Source organism: Anabrus simplex, chromosome 1 (assembly GCF_040414725.1).
Source record: "Anabrus simplex isolate iqAnaSimp1 chromosome 1, ASM4041472v1, whole genome shotgun sequence".
NCBI classification, from domain to species: domain Eukaryota; kingdom Metazoa; phylum Arthropoda; class Insecta; order Orthoptera; family Tettigoniidae; genus Anabrus; species Anabrus simplex.
The window spans coordinates 1,115,879,083-1,115,903,448 of NC_090265.1; the positions used below are offsets into that span (position 1 = coordinate 1,115,879,083).

The 24,366-nt window shown below is 37.5% G+C and overlaps 1 protein-coding gene across 7 annotated transcripts in view; it reads left to right on the top strand.

Annotated features, from left to right (window-relative positions):
• Positions 1 to 24,366, top strand: part of LOC136858074 (sentrin-specific protease 1) — a 322,570-nt gene that overhangs the window by 133,183 nt on the left and 165,021 nt on the right. For all 7 annotated transcript variants that reach the window (XM_067137329.2, XM_067137330.2, XM_068225408.1 and 4 more), the window contains one exon: positions 4,541 to 4,733. In XM_067137329.2, coding sequence (XP_066993430.1) covers positions 4,541 to 4,733 — 193 coding nt within the window. The remainder of the gene's footprint in view (positions 1 to 4,540; positions 4,734 to 24,366) is intronic.

Below are 24,366 nucleotides of genomic sequence, written 5' to 3' on the forward strand. Positions count from 1 at the left end.
CACAGCCTTCTTGTTGGTTAAATTTCCACATTATGATGTGATGTCTGTTAGGTCAGGTACATCCCGCTACCATAAGAGACAGTAGACAGTACTACCTGTAACTGTCTGGCCGAGTGTGGGCGGCCGTTGCCGATCTAAGGGAGAACCAATGGCTATGGGCAGAGGAGTTCTCCCTTAGGGGGCTTGTTGAAGCTTTTGTATAGGAAATGACACATAACTTCAACAGGAAGCTGCTGCCTTGCAGATGTGGCAGGGGACTGCTAAAGACTAAGGGGGATAACTCTGAGAGAAAATCTTCTCTAACATTAGGCCTAGCAAGTCAGTTGGAGAGTAACTGCAATCGCTTTCAACACTTATACGGAGTAGACAATAGCACCTGCAGACCCACACCAGGTATAATGGCGTACAGTCTGATGATAGGCATGGCTTTGTGATAGTGCAACAACCCTGGAGAAGACACACTCAAATAGGAACAATCATTATAGTGAGTTTGACTTGGAAATGTGAAGAGTTAGTGGACATCATGGAGAGAAGGAAAATATAAATCCTACGACTGAGTGAAACTAAATAGAAGGTAAGGGGAAGAAAGATTTAAATACGAATTATACCCTCTACTGGAATGGTAACAACAGAGAGATGAGAAATGGAATAGGATTAATATTGTCAAAAGAGTTGGATGGTATTACGGAGATCCAGTACATCAAAGAGAGGATTGTAAAGGCAACAGTTCACCTTGGAAAAGAAAAGGTGACACTGGTGAAAGTGTGTTTTATTTCAGACGGGTTGCAGTCAAGATGAAAAGAACAAGTTCCTCATGTAGATTAGAAAGTGGACAGACTATCAGTACAATATAAGAGGGCAACTGCCTACAGAAGAAGTGGAGAGTGACGAGGTAGAGTGGAACAAGATTTAAAAACACCGTGATAAAAGAAGCAATAGAGGTTTGCGGGATGACAAGTGCGAGAGTAGGGAGAAAAGAAACACCCTGGTGGAATGAAAGAGTAAGATCCTCACAGAACAATTAAGGGATGATGGGAAGATCAGAGACCTCGAACAGGTTTACCAGGACAAGAAATTGAGAGTTAAGAGTAGTAGAAGAGGAGAGGATAAAGTGCTGGGAGAAATTTACTGAAAAACTGGAGGAAGACAGCAGTGGCAATATGAAACTATTGTTCAGAGTGATCAAAAACAAAAGGAATTCAGTTTGGCCAGGAAAGAAGAGAACATCAGAGAGGTTCTGAGGAATCATTATGATCACCTATTGAACAGGACAGAAACAGATCAAAGAACAAAAGAACCAGCTGTTGAAACCTATACAGAGGAACCTCCCATTACATGGGCAGAAACAGAAGCAGCCCTTAAAAAGATGCTACAAGGGAAATCCCCAGGAATCAATGAAGTCAGCACGGACATGATTAAAGTAGCAGGAGTCCAGGGTTTACAGTGGCTACACAAGGTGCTCAGTGCAGTTTGGAGAGATTAGATACCTACTGACTGGAGCAAGGGTGTCATTATACTCCTGTTTAAGAAAAGAAATCACTGAAACTGCTCCAACTACCGGGCAATAACACTCCTTTCTCATAGGCTTAAGATTCTTGAGAAAATCTTAGAGAGCATATTGCTAGTTATCTTAGAGCCACAATTAGAACAGGAACAGTATGGCTTCAGGCCTAACAGGTTCACAACAGACCTAATCTTAAGTGTCCATATGTTAATGGAGAAATATTGGGGAAAAGGCACAGATTTTTTTATGGTTTTCCTTGATATTCAGAAGGCATATGACTGCATTGCAAGAGAGAAGATATTGGAATGCCTGAGAAGAAGAAATGTGTCGGAGGGACTGGTGAGTCAAGGTCAGATTCTGTATGGGCACTGTACCAGCTGTGTGCAATTGGGTGACGGACATTCATTCTGGTTCCAGACCAGAAGTGGAGACCGGTAAGGCAGTGTACTATCCCTATTATTGTTTATCACCATCATGGATGACATAATGGACATCAAGAAAACCTGTGGTGAAATGAATGCAATGGCTTTCACTGATGATGTTATGATCTGGGGAGAAACTGAGGAACAAGTACAGTTGAGACTCAGTGAATGGAAGGTTAAGTTCCAGGAATTCAATCTCATGATAAGCGAACCCAAAACAGTAGTGATGGCAATAAACAGAGAGGGATGACCAGCGAACATCATGCTAGAAAGTGTGGAGAACTTTACATACCTGGGCAGTGTAATATCTCAAGATGCACTAGTCACAAAGCCTCCGTGGCTCAGGCTGCAGCACGCTGGCCTCTCACCGCTGGGTACTGTGTCATCGTTCATTCCAGCAATACTCTCCATTAACTTTTCATTTCATCTGTCAGTCATTTATCATTGCCCCAGAGGAGTGCGACAGGCTTCGGCAGCTGGCACATTTCCTATCCTCGCTGCTAGATGGGGGCTTCATTCATTCTATTCCTGACCCGGTTGAATGACTGGAAACAGGCTGTGGATTTTCACACTAGCCACAAAGGAGGTAGCAAATAGAGTGCAGAAGAATTCTCACTTTTACCAGCAAGTACGGGCAGTCCTCTGGGATTCCAAACTGGACAAGTTAAGGAATGATGTGGTTAGAAAGGAAACTGGGATGGAGAAATTATTGTTAAATTGGGTCAGCATTTCCAGATTGAGGTGGTTTGGGCATGTAAAGAGGACGGAGCCTAGAAGGACAGCATATGTTAATGTGGAGAGACATGTGGTAGGAAAATGGATGGGAGGAAAACCAAGAACCCATCGGATGGACGTCTAAAAGATGAACATTGCAGATTGGGGAAGGACACTGGAGGACGTCATTAACAACAGAACATATCTCAGTAAGACAGTAAGCTTGCCAACAGTACCTGGGAAACTGGAATTATCAACTGATGATGATGATGGTGCGAGTTTTGAACAAATATCTTCGTTATTTCTTACCATTATCTTGATGATGTTTGCCTTGATACACACTAATGCACTGATAAGCAATTGAATTAGACACACCTACCCAGTAGCATGTAACACCCCCTTTTGCACTGATGATGGCACCGATAAGGCATAGCACGGACTCCACAAGACACTGAAATTTCATGACTGCTGCACAGCGTCCCATAATGTATGGAGGTTGGTTAGAGCAGGATCTAGGGCAAGCACATCCCTCTTGACAGCATCACAGATGTGTTTAAGGGAACTGAGGTGGAGTGATCTTGGGGGCCAGGCTAATATCCTCATGGCCGTGAGGTGTTTGAACCAATCGACCACAATTCAGGAACGATGGGCCCGTTGCATTGTCTTGTTGTAGGTCTGCAGAGTGCAGGAGGTGAAGAAAATATGGGTGGATATGATCTGACAGCAGGGTCCTGTATCATTCGCCGGGGAGAGAGATTAACAAGTTAACAAGTATACCAAGGATCCCTCTTCATCCCAGTCCCCATATGAGGATATTCCACTAGTGTGAACTCTACCATGATGGCCAAAGATCACCTCATGAAAACTTCAAACCTGCCTACAGTGTGTACCAACTGGTGCCTTAACTCGTCCGTCCACGAGACCTTTTTCCATAATTTCAGTCCAATGGCAGTGTTTATTTGCCTGTGTTTGTCTTAGTGCCCCATGGCATGCATTGAGCAGAGGCACCCTAGTAGGAAAGCAGTTTTTCTACCCTATTGCAAGGAGATGGTTCTGGATGGTATGGCTACAATTTCTTTATTGTTGTCCAGAATTGAATTTGTGAGAGATCTGCTGAACTCTAGCACATTTATCTGCTCTCACCAAGTCAGCTGACAACAACCGCCACTTTCTTCAAAACCTTGTTCACTACGACTGTTGACCCTGGTGGCAGAGTTTTGTAAGAATCTACATACCTGTGGTACACTCTTGACACAATAGCGTGTGGAAAGCGCAGTGCTTACACAACTTCTGGGGTGGAGTGTCTTGTGCATCTAGCACTAACAATCTGGCGTCGATGAAAGGTGCTGAGATCTTGTGTTGTACTCTTCCTATGCCCAACTTTTACTCGCATGGTCAGTACTAGGACTGACAACATTGCAGTTGCATGCCATGCTCTACTACTACATTCACTAGGTCGACCACAGCACCATTTTGCCAAAACAACTAATTCAGTTGCTGATCAGTATAAGGCATATTAGTCTGCTGGGACCAAAAAATCAGTTTATTGGACACAAGTCTTCTTATCACACACATTGATTGCTTTCAGTAAATTTTCCTGTATATTTATATTTGCCCTTTTATACTAGCTAATTAATTGGTACATTTATTTATTTATTTATTTATTTATTTATTTATTTATTTATTTATTTATTTATTTATTTATTTATTTATTTATTTATTTATTTATTTATTTATTTATTTATTTATTTATTTATTTATTTATTTATTTATTTATTTATTTATTTATTTATTTATTTATTTATTTATTTATTTATTTATTTATTTATTTATTTATTTATTTATTTATTTATTTATTTATTTATTTATTTATTTATTTATTTTTTCGTATTTTTTTCAGAACGGCCAAAAGGATGAAAAGCAGAATTCACTTGCAACCACTTGTAAGGAAAAGGAGGTTAAAGCATGGTTCTCACCCAAACTTTTCACAAAACGTGAACAGTTTCACAACCAGAATAAACCACCACCCAGAGGAAATGAAATGGATCCAGATGTCCAGATTGTGAAAATGGTGGAGCAGAAGAATGAAGAAGGTTGGCAACTTTTATTTAATATCATTGTGTGATAAGTGATGTGTATTACCAAGACAAAAGAGTATTCGAAACCTGCATTTTGTGTTAAATTTTTTGTGTTTTTCTTTCTGTGGTACAGTAGAACTTATTACAACATACAAGGGACCTGATAAATTGTCGTAACTGGAACTTCTGCTATCAGTTGAATGAGGGAGGAAAATGATAAAGAACAAAATTTATTAGGATTATTTTAGATTGTACTTGCATAATTTTAAGCATTTCATCAAGTGCAAAATTGATATTTCTTCATAACTAGAGGCACCTGTTTTTTGCAAAGCGCAAAATCTCAAAATTTTTAGCAAAATTTTACAAATTCGGCTCAAAACATGAAACTATACCTTCAAGCAAAATTGCAAAAGACAAAATTTTGTGTAATCACTCTTTGATCCAACAAGCATAATGAAAGGTGATTTAGAAAATGATGCTCTTATCTAATAAAGCAAATTCCCATCCCACAATTTTCAACAAAAGAATATCTTGAACTACACACAGTGTTTAGGGACCTGTTCAGTAGTTCATATAGAGCTTATAAAGATATTGATATGATTGCCATCCTTCTTTCCCTGAAATCGAAATACGCTCATCTTGGGATGCTGTAGCGAAAGATCCAAGTCAGTAATGTAATGTTCATAGAATTGTCAACGTATTGAAATATTAAGTGACTGCAAACAGATACCTTTACCAATAACACACTTTCTAAATTTCTCTCTATGTGCCAGCACTCCTGAATAATGTGGGGAAACTCCTGAATTTTCATTCTTACTCTCATTCTCCTGATCATTGAAACTGATGTCCTGATTTTGTGGGCAGGTTTAGTATTCTTGTACTGTTTAAAAGAATCGCACACTTTTTCTCGGTTCTAGAGAGAAATTATGTTCAGGTGGCGTTGGTAAGGCAGATAAAATCAGCTAATGGTGTTCTTTAACGTGACAAGACTCCCTGAGGTGATCCTTGCTATTCTATTAATTCCACATACATCAATGAAGAATGTGAGAATGGTTTCTGAAAACTGTTTGGAAAAACTCTTAACCTCAAGTTGTTCGGTAAAGTAAGTGTTTTCAGGAAAAATTTAGGTTGGAGTTTCTGATGGAGTCAAGTCCACTATAATATTGAACACCGATCACTACCATCGCATATTGATTAGCATATTGAGGAGCCATGTGCAGGGCATTTATAATTAAACAAGAAAAGAATGTCTAATAGGGTAATATGTGTTATATGTTCTTGAACTGTGCAAGTTACATCATCCATGATGCTTTGTAACAGGTTGTGATATATTATTAAGAAAATCCTGATTTTTGAAATTTGGCATGTCTGTATATTCATAATTTACTTCACAATTACACTGCAGCTTCCTCTTGATTCACAGAACATGTTTACAACTCTGATGTCACTCATTGTTGGGAGAGACATTTCTTCTTCTGCCTTTTCGTGGTCACTATGGTCCTTATTCTTCACTTCACTTACCATATTGGCATCTGTTTATGCCTCTGTTGTAACTTGGTCATTATCTATTGCAGAATTAGGGGAATTTGTTACAATATTTTCATCATCATTACAATTATTGATCATACTTTATTCGTAACTTAGTCATATTAGCCACAGGTCACAGTTCTAATTGGTCTCATTAAATTAATCATCATCATCAACGTTCATTAAATTACTAAGAGTAAATAACAATTTAGTTAAGTCACATAGTAAATTTGTTATTTTACTAGACAGTGCAAAAAATGTGTATCGGTGGGAAGCTACAGTGACAACCCTTAGAGCACGGCGGTGGCCAAATTTCAGCCATTTTATATCTCTGTCCATTTTAGTTTACAGTGTCCTCTTTTGGATTATGTGTATTTAATTTAGTCGTAATTGTTAAAATTCTGTGAAGGTACAGTGGAAGAAGTAGCGAAATAATTTTCATCTGAAAAGTTGCTGATACATGTAGAAACTATAGAATAGCACGGAAATGGGAAAATTAGAAATACATTCTGATAGATCACTCATATACTCAGTAGTGTATGGCAATATTTTTCTTCAGCTGATAAAATTCCTGTATGTCGAAGTCCTAATCCAAACCGAGGTTTAAAATGTTATATAAGAGTTAAACGCATGTGTGTTTGTCCATAGTCAGCGAAGAGGAAGAACACTATCCTTATGAGGAATATGTTGGTAACACAGAATACCTGACGCTGAAGACAAGGTGTCACAGAAACTGATATTGCTATAACAAAGTTGTACTGTATATTGAAATGAAAGGGAACACCAAAAGTACAAGTACACACATTTATGTAGAAAACTATACAAGCAGCCAATAAATGAGCTGGTTGAGGAAAACCGGACTGTTGTCAGGTATGGGAATGTCAAAGTGACAGATTGTAAAGTTATTTACCTCCACACAGCTGTTGAGCTCACACCATGATAGAACTATTATAGATGGATTGTGAATGTATTCAGCCTGATGTTTCTTCAGATCTGTTATCTGAAGAGTACAAAGTTCGAGCAAGAAAGGAACAAGAGCGCCCTGTGAAACCTCGTTAACTGGAAGTTCGAAGGAAGAAGGTTTTAGGCAGCCAAACAAAATCTGTAATTGTATGTATTGCAATAGAAGTTGGGTCGACCCACACTTATTGCAGACTGTGAATTTCAACAAAAGCCAACTGTAATGTTAGCCTTTGTTTGGTCCAGAGATGTGTTAATTAAGCAAAACCTTCATCCCGCAAAATAACTATGAGAAGGAGAATTAAATTGTAGACTACTTTGAAGCTAGAAACTGATTGATACATAGTAATTGAATGCAAACATTAATTTGACAGTAATTTTATATCTAAATTACACAGTTCACTATATAGTACTTAAGTCAAAGTTGGAGGGATGGGGGGAGGAATAAATTATAATAGGGTGATAGAGCATTTGTTGCTGTTAAATAAGAACAACTCCTAAAAGTTAAATATTTAGCTTAACTCTTCAAAAACTTGAATTCATCGGTTTCACACATTGAAATATGTCCAAACGTGAAGAAAATGATATTGTAAACCATAAATAAATAAACATATTTTAATAAAACTGATATAGATTAATAATGTAATCTGAAAGTTCTTACTTTGTATGATGTCCTGTGCTAATGCATGCAACCTGAACAACCGCAGCAATATTTATATAAAACTTTCAGAGCCATTTTCCAGGTAAACTATAAGACCCATGGAATATTGTTTTGGACAAAAAACAGTATTCATTTGTTCATTTTTCCCCAGACACAAAATTTTACTGGCTCAAGTCAGTCGTTTCTTACCGACATTTTAGTACATGATTTTATGGATTTAAATTTACTTGCGATTTTTATATTTAGTCTATATAATCTGTACGATGTGGTAGTTTAGAGGAAGGAGACATAATTTAATTTTTAAATTCTTTGTCTATGTTATTGCTCAGAATTTAAAAAGAATGGTATTTATGTATCGGTCGTGTCCACAGTAACAAGAAAATACACTTTTTAATTTTCTGTCATTTCTGTCTGTATATATGTATGCGAATCACGAGAAAATGGCTGAACAGAATTTAATGAATATCGGTATGTCAAGTCGGCGAATGAGCTACTACAATCTAGACTTCAAATAATTTTATTCATGCTGAGTGAAATGGTAGTTTAGGCTAAGGCATAAAAATTAATTCTCAAATATTTATGTTAATAGTGGTCCTATCGATAAATACTGCATAACTTAACAAATTTCTGATCATTTACTGTACCGGCTATTATAACAGACACATTCATAAATTTGAATATTTGTTGCGAAGTCCATATCATTGCCAAGCCACGAAAAAATGTGTAAACAGAATCTAATGAAAATTGGTATGTGAAGTCGGGGAATAAGGAATCACAGTCTAGGTTATAAATAATTTTATTCATCCTGGGTGATATGGTGGTTTAGGGGAAGGAGCCTTAAATTTAAGGTTTAAATACTGTATCTATGTTATTGGTCCATTTGAAAAGTACTATATAACAAAAGTTATAGAGAATGCAATTTCCGATCATTTATGTCTTATTCAGTTTTACTGTACCGACTATAATAAGAGTGGTGGTGGTGATTATTGTTTACCACATTGACGACTGGCCCCGGAGGTCTCCGTAGTACTGCGGCCAGCAGTTGACGACGGGCCCCGGAGATCTAAGTTTTTACGCACGGGTAGGGGGGGTAGCAGTCTTTCAGAAGTTGCAAGGGCGGCAGTCTGGATGATTGACTGATATGGCCTTGTAATAATACTCAACATGGCTTAGCTGTGTTAATAGTGCTACACGGCTGAAAGCAACAGGAAGCTACAGCCGTAACTAACTCCCGAGGACATGCAGCTCTCTGTGTATGAATGATGTACTGATGATGGCTTCCTCCCGGGTAAAATATTCCGGAGGTAAACTAGTCCCCCATTCGGATCTCCAGGTAGGGACTACACAAGAGGGGGTGATACTGACATTCTGTGAGTCGGAGCGTGGAATGTTAGAAGTTTGAATCGTTGTGGTAGATTAGAGAATCTGAAAAGGGAGATGGATAGACTAAAGTTAGATGTAGTTGGTATAAGTGAAGTACGTTGGCAGGAAGAACAGGATTTCTGGTCTGGCGACTACCGAATTATCAACACAAAATCAAACAGAGGAAATGCAGGTGTTGGTTTAATAATGAATATGAAAATAGGGCAGCGGGTAAGGAGTACAAGATGAAAATAAATAAGTCCAAAACAAAAGTTATTGGATTGCAGTCAAACGAAGGCAGGTGATGCAGGAAATATTAAATTAGGAAATGAAGTCTTAAAGGAATTCGATGAGTATTGTTACTTGGATAGTATAATAACTAACGATGGCAGAAGTAAGGACGACATAAAATGCAGATTAGCACAGGCAAGGAAGAGCTTTCTAAAGAAAAGAAATTTGCTCACTTCAAACATTGATATAGGAATTAGAAAGAAAGACTTTTGTGTGGAGCGTGGCATTGTATGGAACTGAAACATGGACGATAACTAGCTCAGAAAGAAAAAGAATAGAAGCTTTTGAAATGTGTTACAGAAGAATGCTGAAGGTGAGATGGATAGATTGAATCACAAATGAAGAGATACTGAATCGAATTGGCGAGAGGAGATCGATTTGGCTAAATTTGACAAGAAGAAGAGATAGAATGATAGGACACATCTTAAGATACCCAGGACTTGTTCAGTTTGTTTTAGAAGGAAGTGTAGGTGGTAAGAACGGTAGGGGTAGACCAAGGTATGAATATGACAAGCAGATTAGAGCAGATGTAGGATGCAGTAGTTAACGTAGAAATGAAAAGGTTGAAAAAGTTAGCACAGGATAGGGTGGCATGGAGGGCTACATCAAACCAGTCTATGGACTGATGACTCAAACAACATTGTTTGTAGCTTGTTGTGCTATCTGTTCGCTATAATTTTAACTACTTTCATTCACGTCATAGAGTAGAGGGATCGTAGATTTTAGTGTCAATGTGTTTTGTTATTATATGATCATTGTAGTCTTGGAAACTTTGTATATACACAAGTGTTCTTACGCACCAAGAATCATTGTACAAGATGGCGCACCCATGGCAACGTGCCCTATATGATGACAAAATATTTCAACATTTATAGGCAGATTCATTATCTGATGTGCTGCATGGGTTGCATATAGAAAAATCAAGGGATTCTTTGCAGAATTGAAAACTAGGTGTATGAATATTAAGCTGAGATAGGAAACCATTTGTACGGAAAGAAGGCTAGATAGAAAAATAGCAGGAACATATACAACAATATTGTACCAAAGGAAAGAATTAAAGAAGGTTCTAGAGCAAGAAGAGGCTGTTGATGCTGATGAAATGGAAGACCCACTTTTTAGGTCAGAATTTGACAGAGCTTTGAGAAACCTGGCATTCATGACATACCCTAGAATTACTGATAGCCTTAGGAAAACCCAGCATTGCAAGGTTATTACATTTAGTGTGTAAGGAGAAATGCCGTCTGATTTTAGACAGAATTTTTTAATACCTATTTCCAAGAAAGCAGGTACTGATAAGTGTGAAAACTACTGCACCATTAGTTTAGTACAGTATCTCATGTTTGCAATTTCAGAACTTGCAGTTATTTGCAGAATAATGGAAAGACAATTTGAAGCTGAGTTGGGAGAATATCATTTTGGCTTTACAAGAAATGTAGGAACATGTGAAGCAATCCTGACTATATCTGATCTTAATCGAATTAAGTAGGATAATCCCACATACATGACATTCGTAGCTCTAGAAAATGCATTCCATAATCCTGATTGGACCCAGCTATTTTAGATTTTGAAGGTGATCAGTATTATCTACAATGTACACAAAACCTGTCTACAGTAATGAGAATCGAGGGCTATGAAGAAGCAGCAGTAATACATACAGGTTTAAGGCAGGACTGCAATTTGTCCCCTCTTGTTTTCAATGTTTGTGTAGAATACGTGGTAAAGAAATAATCCAATGAGAGGCAATCAAAACCTTGAGATTTGCTGATGATATTGTTATTTATCTGAGTCTCGAGAGGATGTGGAAAAATTGCTAAATGGCATGGAAGTCAATGGAGAAGTACATGACGAAAATAAATACATCTAACACAGAAGTAATGGAGTGAAGTCACACAAGGTCATGTTAAGCAGGAAATATTAGATTAGCAAAGGAAGTAGATTAATATTCTTACTTGGGTCGTAGAATAACTAATAACATGCAGACTAGCACTAGCAAGGAAGGCCTTTCTTAAGAAAAGAAATTTGCCCACTTTGAATGTTGACAAAGGAATTTATCAGTTGTATCAACGCTTAGAATTAGATGCTTTTGAGGATTGTCCTGTGGAGTGTGGTATTGTACGGACATGAAACGTGAATAACTTCCTCAAAACAGATCAAATAGAAGCTTTTGAAATGGGGTCTAATCAAATAATGCAGAACCTGAAATGGGTAAATAAAGGGGATTGATTTAGTTGTAGCACCAAGATGGTCTGAGGATTAGTAGTACAGTCGAACCTTCACTAACGGACACCTTTGTTCAGCTAAAACCTCCTATACGAACATTTTTCCACGGAACCAATTTTATTTTACATGAAACTTGTTAAATAAGCCTCATTTAAGCGGACACCTCGAATTCCGGACAGCGGGCATAGTCATTAGTTTCGTCCACTTGTTTTAGGTGGGCACTTCATGCGTTCCAGGACACTTTCTTTACACAGGCTATGCCATTCTTTCTCTTAATATCATTCTGCAGATATACGGGAATTCCTTTTAAATATTTGTACTGTTTCGAGCCCAAGGAAAAGAGAGATGAAATGTACATAGTAAAGTTGAAGTAGCCTTGAAGTTAATTCTTCTATACAGGGCTATTTCCAGATATTTTGTTAGGATTGTCTTGGATTCTAATTAGTGTACATTGTGAGTAGCAGTGGCTGCTTGCTCAGCATATCTCAGCATATGCTTTTCCAGCATATCTTGCGACATTCTATTCATAACTCAGACTGCCGCTCATATGGTCAAGGTCAGGTAGTTTCGCTAAAGTTGACAAGGAAGAATATTACATGTGCTGTTGATTGAGGGAGAAAACCATAGCATTTTAATCGCCAGTAAACATCAGTAGGAGAGACAAGTGTGTTCAGATGTCGAGACAAGAAAAACTATAGTGCGGAAAGGATTTTCAGTGAGAAAGCTCCCTAAAAAATTGAACTCTGGATAAAAATTGTGAAGTATAAAGTGAAGTATATTGCTGTATATGAGCGGGTCAAATGTGTTCAAGCAAAGAAACTATGGGTGAGTGAGCCAATGTTATGGGAAAAGAGCCAGAAATCGCAAATAACCTGAAGGTTGAGGTTAATTAGTAAATAATTTGTGTGTCATGGTGTGTCGTTACTCTCTTCAAGAATACTGCAGTAAAGAAAAATGTGCTAAATTTGTACACCCACCTGAATGATTACTTCCCAAAGCTGTAATGAATGTGAAGGCTGTAAAATCCGTTGTTATCTCTGAGGAAAATATTCTATAATAATCCAAATAAAGATGTATGCTTATCTTTAAGGTGGATTTATTGCCATTAAAATGTTCGATTAATTTTTACAAACTTGTTTTAGCGGACACCTCTTGTAACGGACGTTTTTCCACGGGACTGGTGGTGTCCGCAGAAGAGAGGTTCAACTGCAGTAGTATTGTTTTTTCAAATGAACTAGATTTGGTTCTGATTCTGGCATGGGGAATTTAAATCTTGGTACATTAAGCCTTGGTAAGTACAACTGAGATGAGAATTAAATACAGTAGAAGTCCGTTATAGCGAGAATTCATGACAGCGAAAATTTTACTCGCTATAACGGATTGTCGTTATATCCGATTTTTGTATAAAAGTCGGAAAACCCTTCATGCACATTAAAATCAGTATGAAACGGCATCATTTTGTTCAAAACTTGTGTTTCCGCAGATGATATCCACACTACGGCTTACTTGTTTGTTATTTTTCGTAATCCGATACTACGTGAAAGTGTGTGTTTAATTTCATTCTGAAACAAATATAGTACCGTATTTCTCCGAATCCAAGATAAACCCCACTTTTCCCTTCAAAAAATTTAAATCAGGCTCAAAAAAGTTTGTAAAATCATATGAATGCCTTGTACATTAGGCCTACGCATTTTTAGACTTTTTTTAGACGCTGGACATAGACTTTCGTCACGCCGTATTTCTTTTTTTCTGTGGCTGCACAATTATTCTTTATTTTCGCGGGTTTAAGATCCATTAACTTAACATTGGCATCATAATACCAAAAAGAAAACGTTGAAAATTTTCTGGCAATACCTATTCCATGCGTCTCTACAATATAACGATCCATCAGGAAATTATTCTTGCTGTCTATAAAACTGTTATCTTTACGCAGCGTCAGATATAACCGGCTTCCGCTACACGCACGTCTCGCTTGTCGGGTTCGGCCAAATTCAGCAGCTAGCGATGTATAGGCCTAATCGCGAACGTTGAAAGTCAACGAACGAGTTTATTGCGCCACGGTATGGCCCTTCCGCCCATGCGTTTTTTGTGCTCATACCTCACAATTTCATCTTCGACTTCTTTAAAGCGTCCTTGTTGCGGACCACTGAATGCATTTTTTGTACAGTACGCATTTTTTTAGCTCTTTGTCGTCACGCTGACGCCAAATACTGGCTTTAGTTGGGCCTATGCCGTATTTTCTTGCGGCTGCACAATTATTTTACATTTTCGAGTGTTTAATAAACATCAACTTAAAATTGGCATCATAATATCGACTAGAACCCGTTCAAGATTTGCCGGCAATACCTTTTCCACGTATCTTTACAATACGACTATCCATCATGAAAATGTTCCTGCTGTCTATAAACCTTAATTTTACTAAGCGTCAAGTACAATAGACGTATTATGACACTGCCACTGAGTAGCCATGGCTTTTCTAAGAATTCGAAGGGTCGCATGTTTCTTTTGATGCCATTCTGCAGGTTTGAGAAACACACAGTCACTGCACAACTGGTTGTCGCGGCTAGCGATGTGTAGTAAAGAGGCGGTCATTTATAGTCAAAGAGTTCTGTGCGCGTGTGAAAAGAAGCAGCATGGTTACCGCGGTAGTTGCCAGTGGTATCAATTAACTTACTGTTAGGCCACGAATGCAACAACCCTTGAGTTTTCGCATGAGATTCTGAGAAAAAAAAGTCTTGAATTTGGAAAAATACGGTATCACTCCAGAGATTTTTGTGGCAACACCTTAGCTTTCTTCTTCAAACAGCGTCCCCTAACCTAACCGTATATGTAGCCTATCATGAAAACATATTTGAAACGCATGTAGAGAAATAACCTCCACGCGAAAAATAAACATGTAAATAGCCGTAACTAGACGCGAGAAGATATGAAATATCCTCTGAAATCAGTGATGTACTCTGCCATATCTTGAGGTGTATCACATTCTTACTTAATTTCCGTATATTACATTAAAATGAAGATATCGTTTACTTCAGTCTTTATTTTTGAGTTAACAGGTGGTATCAGCCACGTTATTTACGCATTTATTACGAAAACGTGTTATCCTCTTTCATTTCAAATTTTCTTTAGAGAACAGCAGTTGATGGATGTTACTAATCAACTCCAACATCGCCTTTGAATGTCAACGAGAGAGATCGTAAATGCACAAAGTGAGAAAACTATACCATACCGAAGATGATCGATCGCATTTTGTTGCAAACGTTTCAGTTTTCTTATTCAAACAGTGTCACGTATCCTAACTTAACCGTACTATACGTATGATGAAAACACACTTCAAGCGCCAGTAGAGAAACTATAACTTTCTCGCTATAAATTTTCATAATAGCCTTTCCGTAATTTAACCAGACGCGACAAAATATAAACTACCGGTAACCTCTGAAAGCAATTAAGCACTCTGCCATATCTCGAGGTTTATCCCATTCTTACTTAATTGCAGTATTTAGCCTCAAAATTAAGCGGTAGTTTAGTCAGCCTTAATTTTTAACGAGTTAACAACCGTTATCGGACACGTTATTTACGCATTTATTACGAAAATATGTTCTCTTTCATTTCGAATTTTCTTTACGGAACAGCTGTCGGCGGGTATTACTAATCTACTCCGACATCGCCTTCGAATGTAGGCGAGATAAATCGCTAGTGCACATAGCAAGGAAACGATGCCGAAGGTAATCTATCGCATGCAATATCATTGCTGGGGTGTATAAATATTGGTAACGGAAAAAATCACGCGCGCTTAATCGCTCGTAATAACGGATGCGCCAGTGATAGGGTTCTCGCTGTAACCGAAGAACGATACACAGTTTAATATAGGAATTTTGAAGGGACAGAAAAAAGTCGTCACTATAACGGAGTTCTCGTTATATGCCGTACTCGCTATAGCGGACTTCTACTGTACTGGAAAGGAACAAACGAGTGTGAGATCAAAATACAGTTATAATTCCATCGGAATTCCTTTCTCCGTGTTTATCCTGTGTTCCTTATCTTTTACCACCTGGTACTTACCTCATGTTCCTTCTCTCTTCCTGTATCTATCAGGTTTTCTTATCCTACACTTCCCCCCATCAGTGTTATGATGGCCTCTCAATGTGTGTTGATGCCTGCCCCCCTGATGAAGCTGGGAAGCAGAAATTACCTCATTGGGAGCTGGGAAGAGGTAGATGTAGAAGAACTGGTATGGATGAAGAAAGAGCCCATCTGTTTAAAGATGGCAGTTTTTGAAGATGTGGAGAATGTTCTTTTGTGTTTTTGTGTTTTTCCTTGTCTGCTCTTTAAGTGGATCCCTCTTCCCACCTACATTGTCCCATCTTTATATTTGTCCTATTCAGGGTTCCTTTCCTTTGAGATTAAATGAAGTGGTGTACGGCTTTTAGTGCCGGGAGTGTCCGAGGACATGTTCGGCCCGCCAGGTGCAGGTCTACAGGTAACTAAGTAACTAAGGCAGGTCTTTCGATTTGACGCCCTTAGGTGACCTGCCCGTCATGATGAGGATGAAATTATGATGAAGACGACGCATACACCCAGCCCCCGTGCCAGAGAAATTAACTAATGATAGTCTAAATTCCCGACCCTGCCGGAAATCGAACCCGGGACCCCTATGACCAAAGGCCAGCACGCTAACCATTTAGCCATGAAGCCGGACTTCTTGAGATGAGAAATAGTTTATAATCCCACTCCTACAAGGATCTGCCCTGGTCCCTCTCCTGTTCAGTTTTACATACTACATATACCTGAAATCACAATAAGAAAGTTTGGGTATGCTGATGACTGGGCACTTGCAGTGAGGCATAGAGGTCTTGTAGTTACCGAGTCCATATTGACCAATAATTTAACTATTGTTGGTGAATATTTCCGTAAATGGTGGTTGCTGCCAAGTGTCACCAAGAAGTCTCAACGTTTCACCTAAACAATAAGTTGGTCAACAAAGAGCTCTCAGAATACGTGGAAGGAAGGCTACTCAGACATAACAGAAATCCGAAACATCTAAGGGTCATGCTTGATAGAATGCTCAGTTAAAACGATACCTATTAAGAACAGCTGCCAAAATCAAAACTCGAAATGACATTCTCCAGAAACTCTGTGGCACATCATGGGGATCCTCTGCATAGACACTCTCAGCTCTCGGGTTGGTTTACCCTGCAGGTTATAAATTTCATTTTTTGTCCGTATTGAAGATCTACTTGTGATACAAATTCTTATAATTTTGTTAATCCTATTCAATACAATAAAAACGTAATAAAAACTTACATATTTATTAAGTTGTTGATATGGTACATGTTTCGCTCCTTTTTCGTAAGTATCATCAGCCAATTATTATTATTGGATTAAGGTTATACTTGTAAACCTGATTGACAAATCGTATAATATTTTACAAGTCATATAACAATAAAATTATGTCTAAGTTAAAACATATTTGTCTAAAATCTATCTAACATTTTATTGACGAAACTCATCTGGTGAACATCCTTTAAAATTATTTTAAAAGAACCTTTTGAGATCTGGCCAATTGTACTGATTTAATGTTGCTTGACTTGTATGATTGTCGTTGAAACTTCGTTAACTATGTTCATTTTCTACAGTTGATAATTGCCTATGTTATGAACATTTTACTTGTTCTCGATGTTGCTGGAGTAACATTTGTACAAAATGTATTGGCATTAATTTTATTTTGTCAATACGAGAATATTGTTCATGAACGAACTTGCTGGTGAATAAACACTTTCTAATGTGATGTAGAATTTGAATTGTTCTCGTATGTTCCAAATTGGGCTTGTTGGTATATCTGTAATAAAAGATAAAAAATATATGTTTATGGTTTTGATTATAATTCTGTATAAACTTCTTACGGAAAGAACTGTCACGTAATTGTCTAGTGTTACTCCTAGCCTCTTGAGAACTACTTGTTGTTCTGTTTGGACTCCTTGTATTATATGAATGAGTGTGGATGAGTTTACGTTTTGGCGGGGAGTGGGAAGGGGTAGGGAAGGTAGGCGGTGCATTGATAGCTGCAGTAGATTGTGGAGGGGACTGCCTAGGAGAAATAAGGGGAGGAGTTGAGTTTGTTTGCGTCAATAAGCCATTAACTTTTGTCGGATTAAAATGTTTATAGAATTTAATGTTTATCCAATAATTTTTTTAAATAGAATATTTATAGATACTTGTTTATAGAATGTTTATAGAATTTAAACATATATTTTTTATCTTTCATTACAGATATACCAACAAGCCCAATTTGGAACATACGAGAACAATTCAAATTCAAAAAGTGTTTATTCACCAACAAGTTTGTTCATGAACAATATTCTCGTATTGACAACATAAAATTAATGTCGATACATTTTGTACAAATGTTACTCCAGCAACATCGAGAATGAATAAAATGTTCATAACATAGGCAATTATCAACTGTAGAAAATTAACATAGTCAATGAAGTTTCAATGACAATCATGCAATTCAAGCAACATTGAATCAGTACAATTAGCCAGATCTCAAAAGGTTTTTTAAAATAATTTTAAAGGATGTTCACCAGATGAGTTTCGTCAATAAAATGTTGGATAGATTTTAGACAAATATGTTTTAACTTAGACATAATTTTATTGTTATATGACTTGTAAAATATTATAAGATTTGTCAATCAGGTTTACAAGTATAACCTTAATCCAATAATAATAATTGGCTGATGATACTTACGAAAAAGGAGCGAAACATGTACCATATCAACAACTTAATAAATATGTAAGTTTTCATTACATTTTTATTGTATTGAATAGGTGCTAATTAACAAAATGATAAGAATTTGTATCACAATTTAGTTTACCCTGTCGTGGAATATTGTTCTCCATCTTGGATGAATAGTACTCTCGTAAGACTTGCTGACACACAGCTCAACCATACCATGCATTGTAGAACTGGCACGGTCAGACCTAAAACTACTTTTTGGCTACCCATACTTGGCCACATACCACCTCCTATGTGGCTGGAAAGTGCACTTACACAGGAGTACAAAAAACTACAGAAAAATCCTCACCTTCCTGTTCACCATTGGTAAAGGAAGGCTTCTCCCTGAAAACTTCAAGGATGTTAGTTGACAATGGCTTTAATACTAATGACTGCTGGAGACACTCATGGCAGGTTAATGCTATGATGGCACAACTCAAGATACTTGTAGGATGCTAATTAATTTATTATTTAACTACCTATTCAATACATTATAGTCTTATACAATTAGGATTTGATCCGTATTACCTTATGAAATATGAGACATGTTTTGCCTTTCATTGAAGGCATCTTCAGTCATTGTACCACCTCAAGGTTAAATCAGGCACCTGATTTATAATTAAAATATAATTATTAAGATTTAATGTTAAAATACTTTAAATAGTAGCAGTCTAAAGGAAAATTGAATAACATTTTTTTGTATTATTGTGAATAACAACAATATCAGCTGTTGCCTGTTGATTGATAGTTGTGACAAAGGTACATAGTACACTACTTAGTTGCAGTGGTCTATTTTGAATTTTTAAATATTACAATTTTTCAGAATGTTAGGAAAAACATTCCAGTAATATGAGAATGTTAATTGAGACCTTATTCAGAAGTAAGGTCGTAAAAATTGAAAAACTATCTGGTTGAAGTCTTAGGTACTCCAATCAAATTGTTGTTCTAACATTCAATCTCTTCGTTATGGACTACGCCAAATATTAAATAATCAATTATTTTACAAGGCAAATATCATGAGCCAAAGACTTCAACCTGTTTTCAATTTTATGACATTATTTCCGAATAAGGTCTAATTTAACTATTCTCATATCGCTGGAATGTATTTCCTAACATTCTGAAAAATGTAATATTTAAAAACTCAAAATAGACCACCGCTACTAAGCCCTGTACTATGTACCCTTGACACAGCTATTTATCAACAGCTAATGGCTGTTATTGTTATTCACAATAGTACCAAAAATTGTTTATTCAGTCTTTCTTTTTGAGTGCTCCTATTTTCAGTTTGTAAACAAGTTAAGATACTCAAAGTTGTCGGTTTACACCAAATGTTAAATCAACAATTACTTATTGCAAGCCAAAAATCTCGAACCTAAGTCTTCAACCAGATAGTTTTTCAATTTTTACGACTTTACTTCTGAATAAGGTCTCAATTGACATTCTCATATTGCTGGAATGTTTCTCCTAACATTCTGAAAAATTGTAATATTTAAACATTCAAAACAGACCACTGCTACTAAGCACTTACTATGTACCTTTGTCACAACTATTAATCAACAGCCGATGGCTGATATTGTTGTTATTCACAATAATACCAAAAATTGTTATTCAATTTTCCTTTAGACTGCTCCTATTTTAAGTATGTTAACATTAAATCTTAATGATTATATTTTAATTATAATTCAGGTGCCTGATTTAACCTTGAGGAGGTACAATGACTGAAGATGCCTTCAATGAAAAGCGAAACATGTCTCACATTTCATAAGGTAAAAGACTATAATGTATTGAATAGGTGGTTAAATAATAAATTAATTAGCATCCTACAAGTATAGTAATCTTCAATATGGAACCATATTTATCACTTGCAACAACTCAAGATGCTGTGCATATCAACCAGTGCACCTGGGTTTGAATTACCATGCAAGGTCTGGTCGATTCTTAACCAAATAAGGGCCATTACTGTGAGGTGTGCCGATTTCCTGCACAAGTGGAAGAAAATAACTTCTCCGAGTTGTGACTGTAGCGCTGAAGAGTAGACTGTTCACCATGTAGTTCAAGAATGTCCTCTGTGAGCATTTCCTGGTGATCCAACAGAGTTCCTGGTTATGATGGAGGGATCAGTAGACTACTTTCATGGCCTGGGTATTAGTTTATAATTTGAGATAATTGTAAATAATAATAATAATCTAGGGATGTGGCCATATGCTACATAAATAAATAAATAAATAAATAAATAAATAAATAAATAAATAAATAAATAAATCCCTCTCTTAATGGTTTCATGACACACTCGCTGAATACAAGGAGTACAGACTATGATGAGTTACAGTCACCTCCTCCCCAACCCTAGGCTGAATTACTTACAAAATAACGCATAAATTACCCAGATACACAGGTTTTTCGACAGAACTTCACTCAAGTTAAGTACAGGGTGTTATTGACCGTATTCTTGAACCCTTGAAATAAAACCCCAGCTACTGATTCAGTTGCAACAAGAATGATTTCTGTTTGTTTTAATGCCCAGGCACTTGGATAGAGTCCATTGGTTGTGGTGATGGACAGTTTGCAATCTTCATTTATTTATGCGCACCAGCTTTGGTCATATAGTTAATATTCCTTGCCACAGAAGGGAGGATCACTATGTGAGTAGGTGTTTCTGTGCCGTGTAGGATGACTGCATGAATTGATTTGGGTAGTTTGTAATGATGGTGATGAGGTAGGAAGAAGAGAAGAAGAAACTTGAAGGTCTACAGAGTTTTCGAACAAAACCTAAAATGAAGACAGGCAAGACGTGAACCAAAGAAGAATACAGCAGGGTACTGGGCGAGTGTTTAAAGCTCAAGAGAGGGAACGGTTGAAATAACATGGTCCATAGCTGGCTGGAACGAAATAATAATAATAATAATAATAGTAATAATAATAATAATGTCTTTCCTTTATTTTAGTTTCTTGTTATGGGGTCAGGATGAGGTGAGATAAAAGTATATGGCATCTTTTTATTCCTGGATGCTCTTCCTGATGCCAACTTCAGTTCAGGAGCTAATGATTAAATGAATGATGGTGAATGAAATTGGGTATTGAAGTGGCCTATGAATGGGAACTGTCGTGGCATTTGCCCAAAAGTGAAAATGGGAAACCACGGAAAACTATTCCCAGGACAGCTGACAGTGGAGTTCGAACCCATGTGTCTCCCGAATGAAGAGCTTGGCTCTATAACCATAGTGCATTAAGAAGCGGGTCACTCTGCTCGGTAATAATAATAATAATAATAATAATAATAATCTGCAAGAAATGAACATCATGGATCAAGATTTCCACAACGGAACCACTTTCATAAACAAGATACACAAGTTTGAGGGATTCCTAGAGCCAGAAACGGCGACAAAGAAGAAACAACATTGGACGGCTGAAAAGAAAGAAGCTGTAAGCAAAAGAATCGAGGAATACTGGTGCCAAAGAAAACTGAAATCTTGAGTTATTTATATGGTCCATAGTTGGCCAAAATAGATTATGAATGAAATAGGGTATCGGCTCCAGGGAGGCATAGTGCAGGTCTTTTACATTGTTACTCTTGAGCAACCTTCACGTCTGTGAAGATGAGGTCCTACCTAGGATGATGTCTAATGTTGAAGATGGCACACACCCAGTCCCTAAGCCAGAGGATTTCAGCAATGAAGATTAAAATCTCCAACCCAGCTGGAAATCAGACCTGAGATCCTTTGCTCCATAGGCCAGCATGTTAAGTTAAGCACAGGGGTGAGAGTTAAACCTGGTGTTGGTGCATAGCCTTTTCATTTTTTACATTAAATCTTTCTGTAAAAGAAATTATGTTAATTGGTGCAGGAGCCGTGATTAGCTTGGTGACCTAGCTGCTGGCTTCCCACCCAGAAGGCTGAGGCTCGAATCCCAGTAAATTTTGGGTTGAGATTTCATCTCAAAAATCATGTGGCATCGGGAATGATATTGGGCCTTAAATCCCCTGCCAAGACCAAAATGAGCCTAGATGACACCAGCGACCCCAAAAATAAGTGGTATGGGCCAAAGAAAGTTTTTGTTAACTGCTCCACCTTTTCAGTACTGTTAAACTATTCACTTAATTGTGTGTGTTGGGTATTCAGCCCGAAGGCTGGTTTGATCCTCTGCAGCTCCGCCAACAGTTATCATAAATAGTCTAGGCATCACTGAAGAGGCGTGCTAGGGAAATGAGGAGCGAGGTAGTTTCCCATTGCTTTCCTCGCCGAGCCAGCCGTTGCTATTACATATCAGTCTGCCAAGCCCACTGAAATGCATGCACTAACCGACCTTATGTGCGATATTTTCACACCATTCATAACAGGGACTGGCTGCATAAGCAATGGTACTACTAGCATCACTCATACCTCAGTCACTTTCATATTGTCAAAGCCAAGGATGAGACTGAGGCAGGTCAATGAAAGTAACAAATTTGATATAGCCCATACCAGAAGACATAGTGCACTGTAAACACTACATCTCGTCAGCAAAGGCATTCACTTAATTATGATGGGAAATTATATGATATAGATGTTGATTCCCATAGGGAATCTGAAATATTTGTTCCGAATGAGTAAATTTTAATATCAATATAAATGGTCCGTTATTGGACATTATACATTTTCCAGCTAACTCATTCCTGGTTGCCACGGTATGCACTAGCCAGCGTCTTGGTAGGTGTGCTAGGTACCAACTGATGAGCCCAGCCTAGCACACGGGGGCAAAACACTGGCAACCAGGAATGAGTTAGCTGGAAAATTTATAATGTCCAATAACGGACCATTTATATTGGTATTGGAAATTTTATTTGTATTTTACAAGTAAGTGCATGTTTCAACCCACATTGGATCATCTTCAGCTACTCTTAATTGTGGTTAATAACATGCAGCATCTTTCTTTTGTCTAAAACAATTCTCCTTGACTTTTAAAAACCAGTACTGACTATGTGGATATGGAGTAGTCTTATGAGTAAATAAACAAAACAGATGCTTATTAAATGAGGGCAAATGGGCTGGGAGAACATCTTTTATGCATTGTTGTGATTTGACTTTGTTAATGATGAGTACTTCTTTATTTTTATTGATGCTCTCTCGGCCCGTTATTATAGACATGATAAAAACCTTTTGAGCTTTTGTCGTGTCAGGAAACAATGTGATATTCTATACGTTTCATAGAGAACTTTGCTCAACGTCTTCAGAAGTAAATCTAGTCTGTTTACGAGCAAGGCTTCTCTAATGTTAGAGATTATTCTCTTTATTTACTGTGTGTATTATTATTATTATTATTATTATTATTATAACAGAGAAACCATAAAAGAAACATCACATACCTAGCTACGATCAGTATAAACTCCTTGATTAATTGATTGAAGTCCTGAATGAGAACATCGGTGTAGCTGCCTTACAAGAGACTAGATTCGAGGATGAAGATGTCATAGCGTCTCAAGGATACAGAATATATAAGGGAAAACCTGGCAGGAGAGTCATTGAGAACATACCCTTTCTGGGGACTCGCTTCTCAGTACACCACAGACTGGTTGCAAGCGTACTTGACTTCTCCTCACCCAGCGACAGAACCTCAGTACTATCTTTCAGATGCAACAATAGAGGATACTCTCTGGTTAACGTACATGCTCTTACCAATTACTCCAACAGAAAAAGCCCAGACACCACAGACCAGTTCTGGGGCACCATCGAGGATACCCTAAATTAAGTCCCACATCACCACGCGATGTATTGCTAGGAGATTTCACTGCCCATATAGTGAGGGCAAAGAAATACAAATTGTAGGAAGATACCCTGCCCGTAAGAGAACCAATAAGAATTGGAAACGGGGAATGC